General features: G+C 38.9%; 1 protein-coding gene across 1 annotated transcript in view; it reads right to left on the bottom strand.

The window, feature by feature from the left end:
• Positions 1 to 1,293: 1,293 nt before the first annotated feature.
• Positions 1,294 to 27,032, bottom strand: part of LOC132805749 (electroneutral sodium bicarbonate exchanger 1-like) — a 341,616-nt gene continuing 315,877 nt past the window's right edge. Inside the window, exons 19-23 of the mRNA XM_060820976.1 lie at positions 23,804 to 23,872; positions 22,917 to 23,090; positions 12,019 to 12,153; positions 4,093 to 4,190; positions 1,294 to 1,411 (exon numbers count right to left, since the gene is read on the bottom strand). Coding sequence (XP_060676959.1) covers positions 1,294 to 1,411; positions 4,093 to 4,190; positions 12,019 to 12,153; positions 22,917 to 23,090; positions 23,804 to 23,872 — 594 coding nt within the window. The remainder of the gene's footprint in view (positions 1,412 to 4,092; positions 4,191 to 12,018; positions 12,154 to 22,916; positions 23,091 to 23,803; positions 23,873 to 27,032) is intronic.

Raw genomic sequence — 27,032 nt, 5'->3', positions numbered from 1 at the left:
ACCCTCTCTCTCTCGTAGCCCTACACAGGAGGGAAAAAAAACCCACCATTTTGACTGGGACAACACATCTACCCTGGGACAGGCTAAGCAAAGACATGCCGGAGAATTCCTAGAGGCCTGGCACTCCAACCACAACGCCATAAACAAACACATAGATCTAGATGCCATCTATCAACCTCTCAGAAAACGAACAGGAAATGACATCACCACAAACCCCAGGAACCCCATCCAGGACTAAAAAACATATAAATAGAAAACAGGAGACAACAGCTTCGCTTCACTTGGAGGTTGCCACTGATGATGTTACCTAGCCAGGTAATGAAACGTCTGGGTATCAAACCTACAGCTCAGCGAGCAAAGCTACACCCTAAACCTCAACCTGAGCTACAAACCTTCACAAACCGGGAAGGTCACAGTTGGCCTTCCCATCCCACTGCAAAATGAGACCAGCTAATTGCCCCCTGCTGCCAAATTCTACCCCCCCCCCCCCCCCCCCCCTCCCCACCAACCCATCTCTCGTCACTCATGGTCAGGTCCCTTCATGAACCTGAATCTCTGATGGGTTCATTACCAATAGTAGCTAACTGGTATTGTCATTTATTGAGGCTAACCATAAAATTGTGAATTAAATAATGTAACAAAAGAATGCAAAACAGGTAACAAAAATCTACATCTGACAAAATTAACCCTTATTGTCAAGAGGTCATTTAATGAGGAGCACTGTTCTCTCGATACCAACTGCCTTGAATTACCGAAAACAAATTACCATTCAAGTGTGAATATAAACAGCAAAAATTGACAAGCTATTCGACAGTGGGAAGAACCAGAATCAAGCGTGATTCTGTCTCTCAGGATGTCTCCATGTTCCCTTTCCATGTTACTGGATAGCAGATAGCAGTGAGAACCTTGACTGATGATCCCTTCTGTTACTAGGACTGAGGTCAATTGAAGATCCGTGTTCTGACCAAAGCTAGCACTCTGAGGTCAACCAGCACAGACTGGGGTCAGACCAGACTTCCCAAGCTGTATATTTTGATTGTATAATAACTTTAATAATTAAGCCCACCATGGAATGGAGACTTGAATCTCTGCCACAAACACTTGTGTGTTGCTGAAGGAAAGAAAAACAAACTAACTGTGTGGGAACCTTTTCCTTGTTCAAGAACAGTGCATCAACTATCGTAATTGTAAATCACACAGCGGCCTACTCCATATTTTTTGATCCAGTAGGAAAGGATGACTGTGTGACCAGAATGACAAAAACATTAAGATTACATTAAATGAATACTAGTTTTACCTTTTTGAAGTTGTGTTATCCTTGGTTTTGTTGCTCTCTGTATTCATACTGAGTGCCTTCCAAACTGTAGATTTGGACATTTCATCAGAGATATTAATTTCAGATGGATCACACCTATAACCAAAGTTGAGGTGCCATAATCAAGAAAGAGATTATCAAGATTTTAAGAAAAATCTAACAGATTAATACATAATCAACTCAACTGTATCATTTCCAATTCCAGTCACATAATAAAGGCAGAGAATTATTTTCAGCTCAGAGAATGGGCAAGTGAGCCGAAGATTTGTTTAGAGCCACTGCTGCTATAACTCCTGAATGGTGGTGTTTACTATGAGTTGTGGTGCTGTTTCATTTTCACTACTGAGGAAAATCTCCCCTCCCAACTTCAATTTACAAGACATGGGGCATGCATCCAAATCTGAATACTACTACTTATATTAAATTGTTGAGTTTTTGTAAAACAAAAACAAATACGTTTTTAATTACATTTCATAAGTTTAACCCAGGAGTCAGCATGTCTGCATGACTGAAATATACTTTTTCACATAATAAAACCATGATTATCACTTCAATAGGACACCAATCATTTTACATCTCAGCAGAATGAAGATTCTCAAATATTGTGTTAGTAATTCATATCAGGAATTTTGTCCATTTGTTTAATTATTTAACAAGCAAAATGAGTGTAATGTGGAGAAACTTGTACTGCGTGCACTAGTTCAGTATTTGCCTTTTTTTTGCGCTTACTTCAAAATTGCTTCTTGCATTAGCAGTATTAAGGGAGGTTCTGTGGCCAGGTGCAGTCTAATATGACCAGTGTTCTTGCCACTGGAACTTGTATTTACCCTTTTTACCACTAGCACACTGGCTGCTGCATGTACTATCTTTACATACACTGCAGCAATTTACCAAGCTTAATACAGTAGCATCTTTCAATCCTATGAAGTTTCACATCAAGAAGGCCAAGAGCAGCAATGTCTTGGGAACAGGAACATCTTTAATTTCCCATTCAAGGCACACCATCCTGACTTGACATTATGACTGTTGCTTCATCATTAGTAGGAGAAATTCCTGGTATTTCCTACTTTCAGTTGAACAGCAGCAGTGGAGGAGGAGTTCCATGACCACTTTCTTATAACAACAAGTAAGCCTATTGAGGCCCAGATCATCCCAAATAAACTGAAACATAGCACAATGACTGGTCATGCAGAATACACTGTTAGGCTACAGATTGTGAAATTTATTTTATTTTGGCATGTGGTTCCGCTACATAAAAACTTTGAAACATAGAAAATGTAACTATTCCACAACAATGGAAGTTCCATTCAAGCAGTGATACTTCCATGCTTATTTAAATTACTCAGCTGAAAATATTTTCAAAACATAATGAATTCTGTACCAAAGCATTTCACTAAAATTATAATTTCAGAAGCACAACCAATTATATCTTCCCTGTGCGAGTGTAAAATCTTTCACTACATACCTCATGAAGAATTCTGTACTGGAAATGTGATTTGCTGCTTTCTATTTTAAAACATACTCATCTGCTCCAGGACTTGTTGGCTATGCATGTTGGATCTGGTAATAAATGTTATTAAATATGCAACAAGAAGCACTGTTGCAGTTTTAAACTTGGGAAATCAATATTTTATTCACTACAAGGCAGGAACTCAGGAAACAAACAGTCTTTTAGGATTTCCCATATGCTCAGCTTGTCAACCAAAACAAAGAAACATAGATTCCACATGCTGTACAGCAATATTAGTAATGTTTTGCAGATTTCAGTTATTTAAATCCATGGTTAACAGGCGAACAATTGGTGCATTCACTATATTGCAAATAGTGCGCTCTTTGCAATGCATTTTACTTTGCATAAGTTCCATTCAAGAAAATAGCGCAAATCTGCAAGTCACTGCCATTTTAAATAATTTTTCTTTTATACATCTTTAATATACATATCTGGAATATCATTGCAACAGATAATTAGCTTTAGTGCACAAAAGGCTACACGTATCTCTCTTCATTAGAGAGGGACAACTGGCTATATGTAGCTTGAAAAGCACCTGAAAAAAAGCATGAGGCAAGTTGAGGAGAAAGGCTTCCATTAACTACTAATTGTAACACATATCCAAAGAATTGAGACAATGATACTTTTCTTGCGCAGTAATAGGATGCTGCTGATGGCACTCATTGCATTTTTTGTAATACTGCTGGTAATGACAGTGCATTCAATACATTCTTGCATTGTTTTACCATAATTATAGAATTAGCCGCCAGAGTATGAAGCTGCAAGATATGAAATATTTTTTGAACATACTGGTTTGGAGTCATGCCTCAACATAATTGTACAACATTGTGAACGTATCGTAAAAATCTTTGGACAACAGGTCATTAATTTTTCTGGTACACTTATAATTAACGAAACTTGCTGTTTTGGTAGTTTGGCATTACAGTGTACTGACATTAATGGCAATGACAAATATCATTTTACTTGGTAGACAAGTTAACTATAAATAGGAAACACTCAGAAACTGACAGTATACTTACGGATATACTCTATATTTATAAAGAATATCAAATCTAATCCATTTACACAGACTGGTATTTTTAGAATTTAAAAAAATTACTTATTACTTAGTTAATGCAATTTATATTTCATTTTCATATGTGATATCATCTGGGTAAAAAATGGCTGGAAATGTTCAAGACAAACAACATTAAAAACATCGCTATGGCAACTATTGAAACTCTACTAAGTAACCGTGAAGGATTAGAAACACTATTGACTAGATTACCTATAAATATTACTCTTTACTGGGCTTTGAAGCAGTTTTCTACTTTCCATTGGTAGGTGTACACCACTGTCCCCTGGTTCCAGCATTTTCTCTGATTCCTAGATTAGAGAGATACAAACACTGTTATAGACTGAAAAGAAACCCGACCAATAACAGTTTGTTGTTCTGCTAAACCAAATCCACAATTTTATAAAAATAATGATTAATACTGATCCTAGGATATTATTGTATTATAGTGCCAAATGATTACACAGATATCGCAATTAAGAAGTGGGTTTTTTTCTGTATGAGGGAGGTGGCTCTGAGAACCTTGTCATGACTTCAGCATATTCTATTATTTATTAGATTACTTACAGTGTGGAAACAGGCCCTTCGGCCCAACAAGTCCACACCGACCCACCGAAGCGCAACCCACCCATACCCCTACCCCTACATTTACCCCTTACCTAACACTACGGGCAATTTAACATGGCCAATTCACCTGACCTGCACATCTTTGGACTGTGGGAGGAAACTGGAGCACCCGGAGGAAACCCATGCAGACACGGGGAGAACGTGCAAATTCCACACAGTCAGTCGCCTGAGGTGGGAATTGAACCCAGGTCTCTGGCGCTGTGTATGTAACCTCAAATACTGGGAAATGCCAAATTGTTCTTATTTTTGAAAAAGATCACAAATTCCATGTGCTAAAATATATTTTTGCCAGTTTTATTCAGAAATTTCTACATCATACAAAAATGAATTGTTATTTAATCCTAATTAAACACAGACTAGGATGATTTATAAACTACTTCATCATGTTTCAGACATTTTAACTTTTTAGTTAATCAAAATAATTTGTGAATTAACTCTATTTAAGTAATGCCAAAAAAGTAAATCAACCCACAAAATGTGTGATGCATGGCTTAGTATAATTTCCTTATTTTTCAAGGAAAGACACAAAATTGTGTGGAGAAAGTGAGGTTTGTTTACAATTATTACTCGTATTCTCATTTGTTGTTTGTAAAATAAAGCAACTTAATGATTTGAGTCAGGCTCGGTCTCACCGAGAGTTTATCAGCTTGTCTACTGAAAAACATGGACTATGCAAAAATCTTAAGGATCATTTCCAAACTATGTAACCTGAGAATTGTGATTTGCAGTGTCCAAAAGACATATCAATCTAATTCAGATCACAAGTTAAGTACATTTAGTTAATTTGTCAATAGAGCCATTGAAGAGTTACAGCACAGAAAGAAACCATTTAGCCCGTTTTGTGCTTGTGCTAGCCGAATAAACTCTAATCTGAAATTTAGAAAGCCAGATAATTATATAAATGTATATAATGAAACTGAACAGACTATATGCAAGATTACAAAGATTCTATTTGGAGATTGTTAATTCAGTGCTTGCCTTTAAATTATTGAATTGAGCTGGGGTATCAAACATGGATAGACTTCAAAGAAGCATGCTTTTGGAACAGATGTCCTTAAAGAAGAATGAACTTCAGGAATGCATTACAAGTGTTTCAGGTGTGACTGTAAATATCAATGCGTGACAAATTGTTCGAACCAGAATAAGAAGGCTTTCAAAACGACATATGACACGGAAGGTTCAGAAGGAGAAAAGAGTGATATTAAGCACACTGAAGAATTTGTGCTGGTCACAAAAGGCTTTAGCCCAGTAAGGAATGTTGTAGCTACAGACGCACTCAATTTCATTGTGTAAGTTAGGCGGATGGACTTCAAGTGTGTGGCGTGGCTTGGTTAAAATGTTATGTAGATTCTTTGAATAATAAGTATTGCAAGAAATGTCCAGAGCAAATACCTGGTTCTGCTAAGGTCTCCCTTGGATATATAAACTGCCACTGATCCTTTTCATAATACTGGCCAAAGGGACTTACTGATATTAACTGGTAAAGGATGAACTATTCATTTAAGTTCTCAACAGAACAGACACGATGTTGAGTAAGAAGAAATGGTTCATTACATTGCTATCTAAGATAACAGGCTACATTAGCTTCAGACTGGTGAGCTGTATTATGCATAGCAAACGACAGTAATATCTCCTAACAGATACTTAGCTAATAAAAGTTACATGCTTGTTAACAGTAAGAGATATGATAAACAGATGGGAACAACTGCAACGGACAGCTAGTGCTAATTAAAAACCAAAAGAATTGTAGAAGCTGGAAATCAGAAACAAAAACAGAAATTACTGGAAAAATTAAGCAGGTCTGGCAGCATTTGTGGAGAGAAATTAGAATTAACTTTTCAAGTCCAATTGACTAGCTTCTCCCAGACACAATCACATATTTCTCAGTAGGCAGAGCTATACAAAGGTTTCAAAGTTAAACCTTTCAGGCCTACAACATCTCCTCTAAGATATTTTCCATTGTTTAACCAATTATACAACTGTTTTAACAAGTATATCAAGGTTGATCATTCTTCCAGCCAGTGCACATGTTGGACTCAGAGCACTGATGTAAGTTTTGAGGACGGTGGATTCAAACTTTGATCATTACTGGAGTGAATTCTGAATAATCTTCTCATGATGTTCATCATTAGGTTCATCCCACTGCAGTAGTAAAGGGCGACAGTTTGTGCAGTGATGAGGCTTTTACAATTTCTGTGCACAGTTCTCTCCAATGTGTTGACAAGATATAAACGTTGTTGATCTGCCAATTGTTGTATCACTATCATTTTTATTGAGATTTCTTATCCACACTTGTTGCTGTGGGCCCAGTTTGGCAACTGTTCAGTGCAGTAATATTTATTATAGTTAGTAGCTAGCTGCTGTAAATAATGCTGTCCTTTACAGTAAGCATTCTTATAGTCTTTGAGATTCATCGGAGTCAACTTTTTTGGAAGTATGGGAAGCTGAGGTTCCAACCTTCTTCCACAGTGGATGTTCTGAACTGATAGTTCAGCAAAGCTGTAGACAGGCAGTCTCCAGGTTGTGAATGGGTTCCGTTCTTGAGTCTGTTTGGAGGTTGATTTGTACACAAGTTGGAACACAATGCAGAACAGTTTAAAGTAGCTATTCGTAAGTACAGGAAATTTTTGTATGTCATATCTTTAAAACTACATCCCTATATGGGATCCTGTCCATAAGTAGGAGCATTTGTAAATTGGACGTTTGTAAATCAAGGACCCCTTGGCGGAATCAATGTTCTCATCAAAGATCCAAATCAGGGATCTTGTGAACATAAAATAACTCACGTAGTACTCTAACAAATGTATTAGTGGCGGTATGCATTTTAAAAATCTCAATCTACTAAGAGTAATAATTAACAGCATCATAAATGTATTGAACATAAATGGGTCAGTTCCCATTTGTTCTCATGATCTAGTATGGATGTTATTAGAAATTAATGGCTCTCTATGTGTATGTCTGTGTATAGCACTTACAATCAGCTTTGAGATCTTCTATTTCTTTTGCAATCTGAGCTCTGGACTCTGAATTTTGGTAATACCTAAATATCCCTGATGCACCTGATTAGCTCTAAGTGAAGGTGGAATGATCAGTCTGTCATCAAATCCAATAAGTCATCTATAATAGTGAAGTGTTATCGATGTTTGAAGGAAAGTTTCATAGTCAAGCCATTGGGCTTTTTCTCAGCCCACACCTCCCCTCTTACTTCCCTCCAAGGCCCCAAGGGATCCTTCCATATCCGCCACAAATTCACCTGCACCTCCACACACATCATTTACTGCATCCGCTGCACCCGATGTGGCCTCCTCTACATTGGGGAGACAGGCCGCCTCCTTGCGAAACGTTTCAGAGAACATCTCTGGGACACCCGGACTCCGTGGCTCAATACTTCAACTCCCCCTCCCACTCCACCAAGGACATGCCAGTCCTTTGACTCCTCCATCGCCAGACCATAGCAACATGACGACTGGAGGAAGAGCGCCTCATCTTCCACCTAGGAACCCTCCAACCACAAGGGATGAACTCAGATTTCTCCAGTTTCCTCATTTCCCTTCCCCCCACCTTGTCTCAGTCCCAACTCTCAAACTCAGCACCACCTTCCTAACCTGCAATCTTCTTCCTGACCTCTCCACCCCCCACCCCCACTCCGGCCTATCACCCTCACCTTAACCTCCTTCCGCCTATCACATTTCCAACGCCCCTCCCCCAAGTCCATCCTCTCTACCTTTTATCTTAGCCTGCTTGGCACACCTTCCTCATTCCTGAAGAAGGGTTAATGCCCGAAACATCGATTCTCCTGCTCCTTGGATGCTGCCTGACCTGCTGCGCTTTTCCAGCAACACATTTTCAGCTTTTTCTCAGCCAACCATTGACACAGTAACTGATGAATGATGACACATTCTGGGTCATTTTTTTGCTCCTGTTTGATGTGATTTAGTCTTTGCTCTATGAATTAAATTCACAGACAAAGTCTTAATTGGCCTTGTAAAGTTGTCCACAGTAGCTCTGGAGAGGGCATTTTCTGACTTTTGCAGCTTCCCTTGAAATCTCAGTATTGAGAAGGCATCTTTGCAACTCCTTTCCATCTAAAAGGGAGACCAGTGGGTTATGGTCAGTTTCTATGACAACATTGAGACCTAGAATGTAAGCTGAGAATCTCTCACATGCCCAGGTGACTGAGAGAGCCTCTTTCTCAATAACTACATATTATGTTTCAGTATCAGACAATGTTCTGAATGGATAATGTCCTGGTTTCCTGTGTCCTTTTGCTTGTTCCTAAAAGAGCACTGCATTATACCTGTGGCTAAAAGTATCTGCAGTAATAACAGTTGGGAACAATGGATTATACTGGGTCAGGAGGTCTGTGGAAGTCAGCATGTCTTTGATTCTTTGAAAGTATCTACTTGACTCATGACATTTTTAGTCTCAAGGGTTCAACTGTGATTGCCAAATGAAGCAAGAAATTTGGCAGATGATTTTCCTGAAGAAGGGCTCATGCCCGAAACGTCGAATCTCCTGTTCCTTGGATGCTGCCTGACCTGCTGCGCTTTTCCAGCAACACATTTTCAGCTCCGATCTCCAGCATCTGCAGTCCTCACTTTCCCCTAGATGATTTTCCATGCCTAATTATCTTTGTTAATTATGTACTGGTTATGGAGTAGGAAACTCCTCAAGAGCTGTCCCTCTTCTGTTCTTATGTTGGTTTTATCAGTGATGTGTCTGGAAGTTTTTTTTTAAACTTGTGAGACACGAGTGTTCCTGGCTGGCCAGCATTTATTGCCCATCCTTAGTTGCCCTTCAGAAGGTGGTGATGAACTGCCTTCTTGAGCCCCCACAGTCCATGTGCTGTAAGTTAACCCACAATGTTGTTAGGGAAGGAATTCCAGGATTTTAACCCAGTGATCATGAAGAAATGGTGATATGTTTCCAAGTCAGGATGGTGAGTTACTTGAAGGGGAACTTGCAAGTAGTAGTGTTCCTGTGTAGATTATAATTTTACATTTTTCAACTGAAGGCGTTTTGTTGGATAACACAGTGACACTTGATCCTCTGTCATGTCTGGTTCAGATGGGTCACCTAATTTCTGTGGTGTTTCACTGGAAGGAGGACTGTCACCATCTAAATATGCATGTTCTAATGGAAATATGTCTTGTGAATCACAATTTTTTATTATTGCTTTGCAGTGGTTTTGAGGTTTATTTATTGCTCCGAAGCATTATTCCTGCATATTTTTTGAAAACATCCCACTTTCTTGCAAAAGTGACATTCTTGTGATAGAGCTGCACATTGATTTTGTGTGGTGTTTTTGCTCCACATCTTGGGCAATGACTTCTGGCATCAAAAGATTTGAGCACATTTTTCATTGGTTCATCTTGTGATTGATTAGAGTGTTTTGTAACTTATGAAGGTGAGAGATGTTTTTTTTGTATCTCAGCTTCTAAAACAAGCTGGATAGCCTTTTCTGTCATGAGAACCTTCTTTTAATTATAAAAGCTCTGAAAGAGATGAATTAGAAATTTTGACAACAATTCTATTTCTAATTAGTTCTAGTTGTAACGCTCCATATTCAAAAGATTCATACAATATGTACAGATCATTGATGAAGCTGTCAACAGGCTCTCTTAGAAACTGTATTCTTTCATTGAATCTTGCTCTCCGTAATGTGATTGTGTCTTAAAGTAAAAGAATTGACAAATACTTGAAAGTCAAATGGATCAGTATCTACTTCAAGTTTTTGTCCATTAATAGTCTGCTAATGGTTCCACAGAATAAGGCAGTATTTGTTCTGCTTGTGATTTGGTGTGTGGACCTGAAGTAATTCTGTATCTCATGAATTGTTTCTTCCATGCTGACCAATTCTCTGTCAGGTAACATTGCATCTGTCATTTTTGTGTTTAAAATAAATTGTTTACTTTAATTGTAAAAATCTTTAAGAATTTATATAATTTCTACTGTATTTTCAGCTTTTTTTCTTTAAGTTTGAACTGTGGCTTCAAGCTGGTATAATTTTTTTTAAAAATAGCAATTAAATTTTAACTACTGATAAACAGGATTAAATCTTCCAGTGAAGCTTTAAACTGTAATTGATTGTTATTTTAAGAAAGATTTAAGAATTTTCAGGTGTAAATAAAACTTTGTTTAAGTTTCAAAATTATTATTTTCAAAAAAATCATCTTCTGCATTTGAGTTTTATATTCTAATCAGAACAATTGTACTGCTGGTTTAATGAATTTATTGAAGAATAACCTCATTTTAGAAGAATTGTCCTGAATTTGTAATGTTGAAAAGATGCTTGTTGGATAAATAAGATGATTTATGCCCTCTTTCAGTTTCCATAATTTTACCATAAAAGTAAGCATTTTCATCTTTCTACTGAGACTTACTTCTGGAGTCCAATATGATGCACATTTTTCCTGGGTCATCACTCAGATTTTCCTGTTCAGCTTTAGTAAGACTCCTTCTGGTCTTCACAGACTTTGAAGTACATTTTATTCCTAATTCTGGCTGACTTATTCTTGCACAGAAGGCTTTTCCAGCTGTGATCTGCTACTGCTGCAAGAGCTGACTGGACCTGTGTCGTGAGGGGTTAGCAGATGTCAGATGCTAATATCCATGAATGAGAGCTACATGCAGCTGCTGCCCATGGATATTGCTCTGAGATGCTGTTTGGTCCTGAGCAACATAAAGGCAATACACTGAAATCGCTGAGTACCTGCTGATTTCCGTGTTGAGATTATTTGACATCTAGCTTGTTTAATGTGTTTGGTAAAATAGGAAGGTGAATATTAATGAGGCGAGTTGTAGTTTTAATAAGGCATTTAACAAGCAATATTCCCTCTTAACTAGCAACTTGCCACTGCCTAGTGAGAAACTTGCCTTACTGCTTTGCAGATGCATAAAAGTTGAAACAATATTGAGACAAGCCTCGCTAGACTTCTCATTCGATTTTGCTACAAATCTCATCATAGCCCACATCGCTCAGATGCCTGTGAGATTGCGCCCAAGGCTACCCATTGGATGCAAAAAAGCAATGGAGTTTAATTCAGGAAATTTTAAACAAGTTGACAAAAATAGCATATTGACGACTTGTATCAAGTTACCTGTAAGATATTTGGTAAATTACTAGTTGAGTGTAGTATTATGCAAATGCATGATTTTGCATGTAACTGTACAGTTCAGAAATTATCAAAATATGAAACTTCTTTTACATTAATTGAACATCAACAGCCGACTTGGTGAAGGGAAAAACAGTCTAGGGTAATACTTATGCAACCTATGTACCAATATACATGCCACAAATGTTCCTGATGGCTTGAAGACCCCAAGCAAAATCTCTAGTTAAAAACTTTCACTGAAACATCAAAATAAATTTCTCATATATAAGTATTATTTTCTTCTGAGATGGGAGAGCACATTGAAGGAATTAAAGCATTGACTTTCTCTCCCTATAATTGCACTCTAGTTCCGCATATTCATTCCCTGTTGTAATCCATTGTGATAATCAAATCTTACCCCATCCTCTTTGACTTTTTTGGCATCGTCCAGTTTTTTCTTCTTACTTTCAGGCATTAGATCATCAAGCCAGCTTAGCTCACGCTTCAGAAAGCAAAGGTCCATCAATTTTCTAACAAAAACTAGAGCTAATACCTGCAATATATCATCAGAGATCAGATTAAGAAATATTGAGGGCATACACATAGCAGTTGAAAAAGGTTCATTGTTAACAATTAAATTTAATACATATACTAAAACAAAAGTACACAATTCCTTTCTCACAAGACAGACCTTCACTTTTGTCATTTTCCCCCAGTTGTTAAAAGGAGAAATGCAGTTTACTGCTTTGCCACATAATGCTACATAGAAGTGGCATATAAAATGGGTATCACAATCCTTGTTACAATCTGTTGCTCAATTGGATCAGTATTCCAGCACACACAAAATCTAGTTACCACAGAAGACCAATCTTAGTATTTACATTAGTATTTTTCATCAATAAAATTCATAAATACCAGTAATTATAAACAATAAACAGTATTAAAATTCAATGTTAGCATATACTAATATCTGAAATTGAAAGACCTAATGACATAAGAGAAATTCTTCATTTTTTTGTCATTCTTTAGCATTTTTAATTCAAATGTACAGAAATATAGAATTCTGCAAGTATTTATGGGAGATTGTTCACTCTAATATACAATGACCAACCATCCTGCTAGCTAGGCACAAATTAGTGAGCAAGAGGCACTTAATATGTGAAAAAAATGCATTTTTCACAAATCCAGCAGTGAAACAAGAAAGTTGTCCAGAATATATGGTAGAAAACTAAAATGCCCCACAAACTCTTAAATGCATGTACGTGTGCCAAATTAGCCTGTTTGGAGTCAGGAAACAGTGTATTAAGTAAAAGTACACTTGATGCAGGAAGAGATCGCATGAATGAGGAGTTGTGCGTCCACCATATTTGGTTTGAAGTGATGCTGTGAGGCCTTAAGTGAAAGGTTAACAATTATTTTTAATTTGAAATCCTAAACAAAGTTGCAGTTATGAAGAAATATATACAAGATCAGCAACATTCAGAAGACTTAATAAAGAAACAGAAATAAGCCATTCATCCCTGAGCTTGTTCTGCCATTCAATTAGATCATGACTGATCTATGACCTAATTCCATACACCCGTCTTTGCCACATTTTCCTTATCATTCTTTGGATGATAAAACTAAGATATAAAGCTTACAAGTAATCTAGCATAATTTGTTAGTTGTGGAAGAGAGATCCAAACTTCTACTACCATTTCTGTGTTGCAGTGTTGACTAAGGTGTTTAGTAATGTCACTCCTGAAAGATTAGACTCTAAGTTTTAGACTGTGCCACTTAGTTCTGGACTCCCTTATCTACCCTATCTATTCAGTTTTAAAAACTTCAATCAATTGATCCATTTATCTTTTAAATTCCAGACAATACAGCCATAGTTTGTGTAACCTCTGAGAATATAACTCTGGGAATCCAGGTATCATTCTGATAATTCCACATTGCACTCTCTTCCTAGGTCAGAGTGGACTAGTTGTACCGAAAGGTCTGTTTCCAAGCTATATGACTCTCTGACTCTCCCTAATGTATGGTACCCAGAACTGCTCATAAGATTTTAGGTATGGTTTTATGAGATATTTGCATAGGTACAACATATTTTTACCCCCTAATGTACTCTAGGCCTCTAGTTCAAAAGGCCAACATTCCTTTAGATTTTAAAAATTATTTTCTGTACTTGTTCATGGTATCCTTAGCATTCTGTAAGGGCATGAAAAGGATGGACTTCATGGTTGGACAAGTAGTTCAATACAGTAGTGAACATCTTGTGTTAAAGGGGAGCCATTATTGTCCATCCCTGAAAATGTTCTAGAAAGATTAATTTTGGAAGGGCTCCAGTTGAAATAGATAGAGGAAAGAAACTCCCAAGAGTGGATCCATGCTCCCTCAGATAGTTTGAGGAGACTTTGATAAGAAACGAGGCAACAAGAAAGAATATGGAGCCATCCTGTTTGATTGGTACTTGTTACTTAATGACCTTATGATTTTGCTGCATGACTAATGTGTTATATATCTAGTCTTATTCTCTAATTAAACTCTATATATTCATCATAATGGTTGCTGTCAACCCTGCAAATTGAATCCTTACAGTAGGTGATCGAAAGATACAAATGCTAAAGGAATTTATCAGTGATCTTGAGGAGCAGACACAAGGTAGGTCTTAGAGCATGGGTGACCAAAGAGTAATGAAAATGGCTAAAGAAGGGAAGCCTGATACATGTTGAAGGAACCTGCTGCTTTTGTTTATGATTTGCAACAAAGGATACCACTTTTCAAATTAAGGATGACCTGTTAGTATTAATGCGTCATCCGTGCACTGCATGCTGATTATAATAGTATTGTTAAAGTATGAAAATGTTAAATTAGATTCTGTTAATAACATAATGAGTGCTATGACTAAAGAAAGTGTGACATAACCAGTGGCTACTTAGGGGAACTGCGAAGGAGACCTCAATGGTGCAGAAATTGCACAAAGGATTTTCTTAATGCCGGCACTCATGATAAAATCAAAAGACCATGAGCTGTAGTAGCAGACGTAAATCATTCAGCCCATTAAGTCTGCTCTGCCATTCAAAGAAATCATGGCTGATTTGATAATCATTTGATAATCCTCAAAACCACTTTCCTGCATTTTCATTTAATGATTAAATGCTGTCTGTCTCAGTCTTGAATATACTTAATGAGCCAGCTTTGATAGCCCCCTGCCGTAAAGGATTCTACAGATTCACTACCTTCTGAGGGAAGAAATTCTTCCTCATCTCTGTCTTAAATGAACAGCTCTATATTCTGAGATTATGTCTGGGTACTACACTTTAGAAAGGATATTCTGCTTCGAGACTGTTCCAGAAGGTGAAACAACCTCTCTGCATCAACCCTATCAAGTTCCCTCAGAATCTTCTACATTTCATACAGTCCTAGAATCACACAGCACAAAATGAGACTCTTCAGTCCAACCAGTCCATGCCAAACATAATCCCAAACTAATCTAGTCCCACCTGCCTGCTCCTGGCCCATATCCCTCTAAACTTTTCCTTTAATTCTACTATTACATCTACAGTTAAACATTGTAATTGTACCCGCATTCACCACTTCCTCAGGAAGTTCATTCCATACGTGAATCACCCTGTGTAAAACATTTGCCTCTCACGTCTTTTTAAAATCTCTCTCACCTTAAAAATGTCCCCCCCCGTCTTGAAATCCCCCATCCTAGGGAAAAGACAACTAGGATTAACTCTGTCTATACCTCTCATTATTTTATAAACTTCTATCAAGTCACCTTTCAACATTCTATGCTGCAGTGATATAAGTGCCAGCCTATCCAGCTTTTCCTTATAATGCAAACGTTCCATACCGAGCAACATCCTGGTAAATCTCTTCTGAACCCTCTCCAGCTTAATAATATCCTTCCTGTAACTGGACGGCCAGAACTGCACACAGTACTCCAGAAGAGGCCTCACCAATATCCTGCACAACCTCAACATGATGTCCCAACTCCTATACTCAAAGGTCTGAGCAAAGAAGGCAAGTGTGCCGGATGCCTTTTTAACCATCTTGTTTATATGTGAAAGAACTATGTACCTGAACCCCAAAGTCCCTCTGTCCTACAATATTACCCAAGGCTCTACCATTACTTGTATAAACCCTACCCTGTTTGTTGTACCAAAATGCAATACCTCGCATTTATCCAGATTGAATTCCATCTGCCATTTTTCAACCCATTGACCCATTTGATCAAGATCACTTTGTAATCTTAGAAAATCTTCTTCACTGTCTCCTATGCCACCAATTTTGGTGTCGTCCGCAAACCTACTAACCATGCCTTCTATATTCTCATTCAAATCATTTATGTAAATGACAAGCAAAAGAGGACCCAGAACTGATCCCTGTGGAACATCACTTGTCACAGGCCTCCAGTCTGAAATACAACCGTCCACCACCACTCTCTGTCTCCTGCCATTAAGCCAATTAAGTATCTAATTGGCAAGCTCACCCTGAATCTCATATAGTCAACTTTACTAACACCTTCCATTCCGACCTGAATATCACCTAGACTGTCTCAGACTCCTCCCTCCCCTTCCTAGACCTTTCCATCTCTATCTCGGGCGACCGACTCAACACAGACATCTATTATAAACCGACTGACTCCCACAGCTACCTGGACTACACCTCCTCCCACCCTGCCCCCTGCAAAAACGCCATCCCATATTCCCAATTCCTTCGTCTCCGCCGCATCTGTTCCCAGGAGGACCAGTTCCAACACCGCACAGCCCAGATGGCCTCCTTCTTCAAGGACCGCAGATTCCCCCCAGACGTGATCGACGATGCCCTCCACCGCATCTCCTCCACTTCCCGCTCCTCCGCCCTTGAGCCCCGCTCCTCCAACCGCCACCAAGACAGAACCCCACTGGTTCTCACCTACCACCCCACCAACCTCCGCATACAACGTATCATCCGCCGTCATTTCCGCCACCTCCAAACGGACCCCACCACCAAGGATATATTTCCCTCCCCTCCCCTATCAGCGTTCCGCAAGGACCACTCCCTTCGTGACTCCCTCGTCAGATCCACACCCCCCACCAACCCAACCTCCACCCCCGGCACCTTCCCCTGCAACCGCAGGAAATGTAAAACTTGCGCCCACACCTCCACACTCACTTCCCTCCAAGGCCCCAAGGGATCCTTCCATATCCACCACAAGTTCACCTGTACCTCCACACACATCATCTATTGCATCCGCTGCACCCGATGTGGCCTCCTCTATATTGGTGAGACAGGCCGCTTACTTGCGGAACGCTTCAGAGAACACCTCAGGGACGCCCGGACCAACCAACCCAACCACCCCGTGGCTCAACACTTTAACTCTCCCTCCCACTCCACCGAGGACATGCAGGTCCTTGGACTCCTCCACCGGCAGAACATAACAACACGACGGCTGGAGGAGGAGCGCCTCATCTTCCGCCTGGGAACCCTCCAACCACAAGGTATGAATTCAGATTTCTCCAGTTTCCTCATTTCCCCTCCCCCCACCTTGTCTCAGTCGGTTCCCTCAACTCAGCACCGCCCTCCTAACCTGCAATCTTCTTCCTGACCTCTCCGCCCCCACCCCACTCCGGCCTATCACCCTCACCTTGACCTCCTTCCACCTATCCCACCTCCATCGCCCCTCCCCCAAGTCCCTCCTCCCTACCTTTTATCTTAGCCTGCTTGGCTACTCTCTCTCATTCCTGATGAAGGGCTTATGCTCGAAACGTCGAATTCTCTATTCCTGAGATGCTGCCTGGCCTGCTGTGCTTTGACCAGCAACACATTTTCAGCTGAATCTCATATAACCTAATTTGACTAATTAGTCCATCATGCAAAACCTTGTCAAAGGTTTTACTAAAATCCAAATAAACAACATCAACTGCACTGCCATCATCAATCTTAATGGTAACTTCATCAAAAAACTCAATCAAGTTTGTGAGACACGATTTTCCTTGCACAAAACCATGCTGACTATCCCTAACAATTTTTGTCTCTCTAAATACCCATAAATCCTATCTTTTATAATCATCTCCAATAATTCACCCACAGCTGAAGTCACACTCACAAGTGTATAGTTCCCAGGTTTCTCCTTACAACCTTTCTTAAACAAACATACAACATGAGGCACCCTCTAGTCATCAGGCATTTCACGTAGTTACAGATGATGCAAATATTCCTACAAGGGGGTCTCACAATTTCCTCCCTTACTTCCCACAATGTTCTGGTTTCAATAAAGTCTTCTCTCATTCTGCTAAACTCCAACGAATACAGGCCCAACCTACTCAACCTCTCCCCCAAAAACATTCCTCCATACCCAGGATCAGCCTAGTGAACCTTCTCTGGACTGCCTCCAATCCTACTATTTTTTCCTTAGTTAAGTGGGCTAAAACTGTTCACAGTATTCAAGGCATAATCTAAGTAATGCTTTGTAAAGTTTTAGCATAATTTCCTATTTTCATGTCCCATTCCCTTAGAAATAAAGCCCTTCCCAATCACCTACTAAACTCGTACAATATATTTGTAATTTATGCACAAGGACCCCCAAATCTCTCCATACTGCAGTTTTCTGCAGTCTTTCTACATTTAAATAATATTTAGTTCCTGTAAACTTCCTGCTAAAATGCATAACCTCACATTTCCCCATATTACACTTTTGCCTCACTTATTTAGTCTGTCTGCATTCCTCCATAGACTTTGCCATCCTCACCACCTTTCTTCTTGCCTATTTTTGTGTCATCCACAAACTTGGCTATAGTATATTTCCTGATCTGAGTCATTAATATATATTATAAATAATTGTGGTTTCATTGATCCCTGTGGCACTCCACTAGTAACAGGTTTCCAACCTGAAATTGCCTCCCACTCCTGCCTTATTCCAACTTTCTGCCTTGTATTAGTTAGCTAGTCTTCTATCCATGTTAATATACTACCCATAACACCTTGGGCTTTTATCTTACAGTGATACCTTCGCAAATGCCTTTTGGAAATTCAAATATACTGCATCTTTTGGTTTCCCTTTATCTATCCTGCTTTGTTACCTTTTTAAAGAATTTTGGTTAAATTGGTCAGGCATGATTTCCCCGTCAGGAAGCCATGCAGACTGTGCTTGATAGTATAATGTGTTACTAAGTGTTCTGTTTTTACATTGTTTATAATAGACTAATATTTTTCCAATGGCAGATTTTAAGCTAAGTGGACATTTTTTTGTCTCTTTCCTTTTTGGATAAAGGTGTCACATTAGCAGTTTTCCAGTTCTCTGGGGCTTTTCCATAATCTAGGGATAGGATTACTACCAGGTCATCCACTATCTATACAGCTACAGCCCCATTCATTCCCCTCATGTTCTTTTTTGTCTGATGATAGGCCTTCTATTTATTTTCTTTTCCCCTTTAGCCCTTTGATTATTTAATATTTTTGGAATGCTATTACTGCCTTCTACCATGGAATGAAGGTACAGTTAAAACATTTAAAAGACATTTTGACGGGTACATGAATAGAAAAGGTTTGGAGGGATATGAGCCAAACGCAGGCAAATGGGATTAATTGAGTTTGGGAAATTTGGATGGCACAGACAAACTGGACTGAAGGGTCTGTTTCCATGCTGTATGGCTCTACGACTCTATTAAAGTCACCCAACATGAATATGCTGCCTTTTTTACATGCCCTCATTATCACCTGATTTATTCTCTGTCTGAAAATATCCTACCATTAGAAGGCCTATAGACTACATTCACCAATGTCTTCTTCCCCTCATTATCTCTTATCTGCACCCATATGGATTCTACATCTTCTGATGCAAGATCATTTCTTGCTATTGTACTTATTATGTCTCACTCTAACAATGCTACCCCACCAACGTTTCCTTCTTATTTGTCCTTTCAAAAAATGATGTTGACTTCAATGCACTTGAGACAAGTATCAATGAAAGAACAGAGAACCTATTGCAGTACAGTAATCTGTGCTGAACAGATCAATGGCCTCAGTTACAGGATGTAGCTTGCAGGCAAGACACCATTGCAAGTGCACTGAAATGGCAGGTGTGCCATAACAGTCCCAGCGTGCATCACAGGAACAGATGATGTTTTTAAAAGCTGCAAAATACGAGTGCAGAACAGCTTATTCCTGGTACAGATAAAGATTCCTCCAGATCACTGGTAAATGGAATTAAAGGCCATTGAAAAATCTGGAAATGTGCAAGGGTTGTCAATTATCAGTTAATCCTTAAAGCAGATATTTGCCTAATGTCATGCACAATACAGGCATTTCATATTAAGAATTTCAGTCAACGTTTTTGAAAATTGGACACAAGCTGTTAAAATGGCTGCCACAAATCATGCAACCTTTGGCACTTAGACCAGACAGTATCAAGTCTCAGGAAAATGCCTAATTAAATGTAGACATAGTGAGGGTACCTGTGGAATTCACATGTTATTGTTTAAGAATGCGTCAAAACACAGACTATGAAGTTGACAGACTCCCTGTCTCAATGTTTCATACTGAACAAAAGGGAACGTTGAAACTTCTGAACCCTACCCAGTCTTGTTTGGATGGGGAGGCCATTATGATTGGTCGCTGTCACCTTCCCATTGTATCACAATGCCTCCCCATCCAATCTAGACTGGGTAGGCCTCAGAAGGGCTAATACACAACAGGGGATGTGGATTCAATTTGATCTTGTAAAAGGCCACATGATAAGATAGCTGATCTTTCAGATGAAAAAAAATGGCAAATTGCTGTTTGCAGGTAGACCCAGCAATCCATCAGTTGTTAGCCAGTCTGAGAACTAGACTTTGAAATGAGCTGCTCGAGTACTTAGTCTGATTCAGTTTCAAAGTTAACCTAAAAACCAACCTCCGAGATAATCAACTCCAAGAAACCTCACAACCTGCTGTAACCTTTTATTTTACAAGACTCTCTTTTCAACTTTAAAGCATCAAATCCATTCAAGAAATCACAGGTCTGCCAAGTGGGAGACCAGAGATCAAATATCAATAACTGTAATCTGTAACTATTCATGTGTGTATGTCTGTGCAAATGGCCATGCATGAGATAGAATGTGCCATAGCATTAATTTGCAGCAAGTGCAAGAGTATAAATAATCTTTAGTTTTAAACTTGAGAGGTTGCTGCTGGATTATTTAGTTGCAATACACACTCTAAAGTTAAGAAAAAGCACATTACTTTCCAGACAAAACATACTTATTAAGGTTAGTAAGCAGCACATAAACACTGTCTGTGACAAAAGGAATAGTACATGAGCTAGTTCAAGTTACTCTAGTTTACAATACATGAGAAGAAAGTGGAGCACATGGATCATATTTACTGCAAGTACTATTAGGCAAATCAAAAAAAGTCACTCAAATCTTGAAATAAGTCTTTTAATATATGCAGTAGAAATCCAAAACACACGAAATATGCCAAGACAATACAAACATGACAGGGTTAAACAGGAAAATTACACAAAGCAGGAGATGCTCATGAACAAATCTGACCTGGTCTGCTAAAAAAATCTTTCAGCTTCTTTCTTAGAATAAATCATCATGCTTTATGACATAGCAGTCTCTGTTGTTGCATGGCTGATTTTGTGATGATAATTGCTGCATCCTGTGGCCTATGGCTTATTGTTGCTGCTCAGATATTGTTACAGTGAAGCCTTTATCCTTGGAGAGATGTGTGCTACATGTCACACATGAAATGGACTGGAAATCTTCTCTTTTGCAAAGGCACTCATAATTGGTCAAAATGTCTGATACCTTGCTGGAGTCCCCTCCTCTGAATTTTACTCATTATAGTTCTGCTCTATCAAGGAAAGCATACAGGTGTAATGAACCATGATTGCACTATGATCGGCTGAAATGTACAAGTCAAGTGCTCCTTGGAAAAGGTCAACAGAATGATTTTTTTAGCCAATGATTCCATGTTCATAGAGTAACAACGCTTCCTCTCAAGTGCAAAATTATGTACAAGCACACAAGCATCCACATGTAAAGTTTATGATTCTGTGTCTCCTAGGAAAATTGAAATACACTTGTGTGTTGCTGCTCATTGTCAAGGTTTATAGGTATTTGCATGACAAAATGGAGCAATTGTCACTTGTTTTATTGAATTAGTTAATACATCGGTATTTGATGTAAACAAATGAAAGGCTCTGTGGCACACTAGTTGAGTGTAATGTAGAGTTCCCCTGTGTCTGATAGTATAGTACAGACGTTGGACTGTGTCTACATGTCTATTCTTTGAAGATGGTACATCTTAGTGGCAGCCTTTTCACCGAGCCATGGTCTGCATGGGCTTTCATCTGCTGAGATTCAGGGAGCCTATGATCGCATAGTTTATTCACTTACGTGGAATATTGGCGGTGGTAATCTCTTATGCCCACAGTTCCCTCTATTTGTTTACCTATATGATAATTTGTTCTCCACCCATGTAATTAAACATTTCAAACAAAAGCTTCTTTCTCTACTGAGATTGTTATTTTCTGTAGATCCAAAGAAAGAACTGGTACTTGTATTACGCCACTCATGACCTCCGAATATCCCAAAGCATTTGACAAACAATCGATTACTTTTGAAGCAGAAATGTAGGAAACACAGCAACTAATTAGCGCACGGTAAATTCTCACAAACAGCAATTTAATCATGACCAGGTCATTTGTTTTTATTAAATATTAAAATATTGTTGATTGAGGGTTAATTATTTCCTATTGACTAGGGATAATGTCCAGTTCTCTATGAGAGAGCAGACAAGATCTCTGTTTAATGTGCCATCTGAAAACATTACTACTAACAGCGCAGCACTCTGTTAGTACTGCACTGGAGCAACAGCTTCAATTTTTATGCTCATAAATTTTATATTGTACATGATAAGTGAAAGATCGAAAGTGAGGGCTTTAATTTGCACGACTCGTTTTAGCTCTAGAAAAGTTAAAAACAGCATTATGTTGGCAACATTCATAAACTATCGTAAGAGCTTCACTGGAAGTTCTGAAAATGCATTAAAAAGAAATCAAAATTGCCTGGTTTATTTAGATATATCAACCTAAATGCACATTATGGAGCAACATTATGTTCAGAGTTCCCAATCTCCTTGAGCAATTTGGAAAAGTGAAGAAGGGGAAAATTTACAGAACCTGTAGCAAGGTCATTTTTATGTATTTGCTGATAGGAGGTTAAAGGGCAATGTTGGTCTGTTGCCCACTGTTGGGCAGAAGCCGATATGTATCTCAAAGAGACCTAAAGGAAGGTAAGAAGAAGAAAATAACTTTAAAATCAAGTAAACAGTGCAAAAAAAACCAAAATTTTACCATCATAGGAAAGACAATTGCCGCAGGTGAGGCTTTGATGACCCACAGCAGGACCAGACAGGTGAGCTGTATGAGTGTAAAAAGGTGAACTTTGCGCAGAGGCACATGACGCAGGTAGATAAAATCTGGTTGGTGCTTGGCTGGCATCGCAAATAGTTGCAGACGATCAAAGAACTGGAAAAAGCAAGATTTAATAATTAAAAGGGTTGGTAACTTTCAAAAGATCAGGCTCATCCATAGTATTCATTACAAAATTATATTGTGTTAAATTTGTGAAACCATTATCAGCCAAAGGCAAGATTTTTGAATTAAGATAATAAAGTAAGCAACAAACATCTTCAGATGTAATGCAGTTTGCATCTTTCCAAAATTGTTGTGTGAAGGGAGGAGAAAAAGAGTTAATATAAATGGGTACTAAAATATGTGTCACTCAATTTTGGGAATATATTATACTGAAACACGTTTGATACCTGAAAAAAAAATCCAGTTTGCCTGCTTGCCATTTTCCTTCTAAATGAAACCAATTTACTCTTTTACAAAGTAGAAGTAAATTCATAATGCCGTTTCTAACAATGCTGAATATAATGTATGAAGAAAGTGAGACTTTGTTTAATTTTCAATTTGAAATGATGTCTCTAAATTTGCTAAATTATGCAAAGCATATTAACAATTGAAATTCTACAATTATGAAACTCAACATTAAATAGCACAAAATTGTTTACTTGTTTGAGAAAGCAGTTAAAATATTTGGGTTTCAGAGAAAGTAATTAATATACAGTATATTTTCTTCATAGTATTAAATAGTACTGTATTACAAATTTCATATGGCAAGTATAATTCTGCTACATGTTGCAGTGGAAAGTCTGTTTTCTGAATGTACTCCTCACCTGAATTCCTTTCAGTGATGAGACCCCCATGTAAAGAAAGACTCCGTAAAGCACTGGCATCGGAATGAACTGTGAATACAAAGTGATTGCAAGTGTCACAAATGAAACTGGCACATATTGCTGGTCCACTCAATCAATGTTTCTCCTGATGTGACTTTCCCCTCTACTGTACAAAATGATTTTACAAACAGTATAGGTTACTGATAATTCAATGCCAAGACTAATTTGTAACTATAGTAATTTACAGCTTAAAAGGAACCCATAGCTTACTGCACATGACAGCATATGTGCCAACTATTCATAGAATCCCAAAACTGTGGAAGCAGGCCATTGGCCCACCAAATCCATACTGACCCTTTGAGGAGCATCTTATCCAGACTTACACCACCACCCTATGCCTGTAAAGCTGCATTTCCCATGCATCTCTGGACACTATGGGTAATTTAACATGGCCATCCACTTAACCTGCAAATCTTTGGACTGTGGGAGGAAACCGGAGGACCTGGAAGTAGCCCACACACACCATAAGACATTGAAGCAGAGATCAGGCCATTCAGCACAGGAAGAATGTGCAAACTCCATACAGACAGTCACCCGAAGCTGGAATCGATACCAGGTCCGTAGTGCTGTGAGGCAGCAGTGCTAACCACTGATCCTCCATGCTATCTCTATTGGTGTACAATAAATTCAAACTGATTTTTTCATTCTCTCTTCCAGCAAAATGTCTTCCCCTTCACTCAGCAACTTTCTTAATAGTACATTCAAGGGAAAGATAATGGCATACTAATGTCACTCAACTTGTAATCCAGAGGCCCAGGCTAATGTTCCAGGGACATGGATGCAAATGTCACTGCTGCAGCTGGTGGATTTTAAAATTAAATCATAAATCTGGAATTGAACATTGAAACTATCATTGATAGGTTGTTCAGGGTTTCAGAAGGATAGAGAGAAAGGAAAAGGAGGTGTTGTAGCTTTGTTAGTAAAGGATACATCAGTGCTGTAGTGAGAAATAATTTTGGCACTGGAGATCAAGACATAAAATCAGTCTAGGTAGAAATAAGAAATAGCAAGAGAAACAAGTCCCTGGTAGGCATAATCTATAGGTCCCCTCAGTAGTTCCACAGTCGAACACAGTATAAACCAGGAAATAATGGAGGCTTATACAAAAATTAGAAATAATTGTGGCTGATTTTAATATGCTTAATTAAATTGGGCAGTATTGTCTCGATGGAAAGCTCAGAGTGCATTAGAGATTGATTCTTGGAACAAAATATTGGGGAACCAATTAGTGAGAAGGCTGTTTTGGATCTATTATTGTTTAATGAGATGGGATTAATTAATGATCTCATAGTAAAGGATCTTCTAGGGAACAGTGATCATAGCAGACTGGAAAGGACAATAAATTTGATCCCACATTAGTGTTCGGATGTTAAACAGAGGTATGAGGACAGATTTGGGCCTAGTGGATCTGGTAGAAAGACTGAAAGGTAGGATAGTTGGTGAATAGTGGCAGACAGTGCCGTTCAGTTGCTCCCAATGAAATTATATTCCAGCTGGGAAGAAAGATTGTAAGGGTGATAAAGCATCCATGTCTAAGCAAGGAAATTAAAGATACCATAAAGGCAAAAACTAAGGCATACCATATTGCAAAGGTCAGGCTAGAGGCGGGAGGATTTGGAATCTTTTAAAGACCAACAAAGGCCTACTAAAAACGTAATAAAAATAATGATGGTTAATTATGAAAGATAACTAATGCAAAACATAAAAATGGACAAGAAATGTTTCTGTAAGTACATAAAAAGAGACTAGCTGAAGTGAATGTTGAATGTAAACTCAATAGGTTGAAGTGTCTCATCTACTGACCCATCTACAAACAGCCTCCCTTGCTGTTTCAACAAAGCAGCACTGTAAACATGACTTACAATGAGTTTATTCAAAAGTGCAGCATTCCTTTCACAATCCTTGGTTTAAAATAGTCCTTTTCCTTTTTCAGTCCACAATGAATAATACTGAAAGATAAAGCGATGCGGTCTTTGTACAAGGATTTGATTGGCTGACTTGATCAGTGTTCTGGGACCAGAGAATATGACTACAAGTGAGTCAGTAAAAGGGCAGGATCACAGAAGCCTTGGCCTTTGTAATTGTCCAGCAGGTTTGAGGATTTTTCAGTTTGTCTGAGTTGAGAACGAAGGCTGCAGGATGGATGAGCAAACTGAGCATGCTGTAGTGGTATAAGAGGCCATTCAACAGGAGTGAGTAAGGAGAAATGTTGTGTAGTAGGGGATGGTATAGCGAGGGAGATTGATTCTCTGCAGCAACGAACCTGATTCCAGATGGCCGTGTTGCTTGTCTGGTCTCAAGGATTGGCATATCTGTTCAGGGTTGGAGAGGAACTTGCAGTGTCATAGAGTCATAGAGGTCTACAGCTCAGTAAAAAAGGCCCTTTGGCCCATCATGTCTGGTCAAAAACAAGCACCCAACTGTGCTAAGCCCATTTCCAGTTCCTGGCCCATAGCCTTGTTTGCTTCAGGATCACAAGTGCATGTCTAAATATTTCCTAAAGGTTATGAGAGTTTTTCCCTCTATCACGCTTACAGTTAGTGAGTTCCAGATCTACAACACTGTCAGGATGAAAGACAGTTTCTTCATATTCCCCTCTAAACCTCTTGCCCCTTATCATAAACCTATGTACCCTGTCATTGATCTCTCCACCATTGGGAAAAAATTTATTCTTTCTAACTTACCTATGCCTCTCATAATTTTGTTCATCTCAATCATGTCCTTCCCCTCAGTCTCCTCTGCTCCAAGGAAAACTCCAACCCCAGTCTGTCTAACCTCTCTTCATAACTGAAACTCTCCAGCCCAGGCAACACCCTGGTAAATCTACCTTGCTCCCTCTCCAGTGCCAACACATCCCTCCTATCGTGTGGATTCCAGAACTGCACACAATACTCTAGCTGTGGCCTAAACAATATTTGTATATAGTTCCGGCATAACCTCCCTCTGCTTAAACTCTATGCTTCGGCTAATAAGAACAAGTATCCGCAATGCTTTCTTAACCAGTTTCTTAATGATTTAAGGGACCAGTAGATATGCACACCAAGGTCCCTCTGACCCTCAGTGGTTCTGAGGGCTCAACGTGTACTTCCATGCCTTGTTTGTCCTGCCCAAGTTCATTGCCTCATGCTGATTGGGACTGAATTCCATTTGCCACTGACCAGACATCTAT

Source organism: Hemiscyllium ocellatum, chromosome X (assembly GCF_020745735.1).
Source record: "Hemiscyllium ocellatum isolate sHemOce1 chromosome X, sHemOce1.pat.X.cur, whole genome shotgun sequence".
In the NCBI taxonomy this organism is placed as follows: domain Eukaryota; kingdom Metazoa; phylum Chordata; class Chondrichthyes; order Orectolobiformes; family Hemiscylliidae; genus Hemiscyllium; species Hemiscyllium ocellatum.
This window is presented reverse-complemented; position numbering and strand designations above follow the sequence as displayed.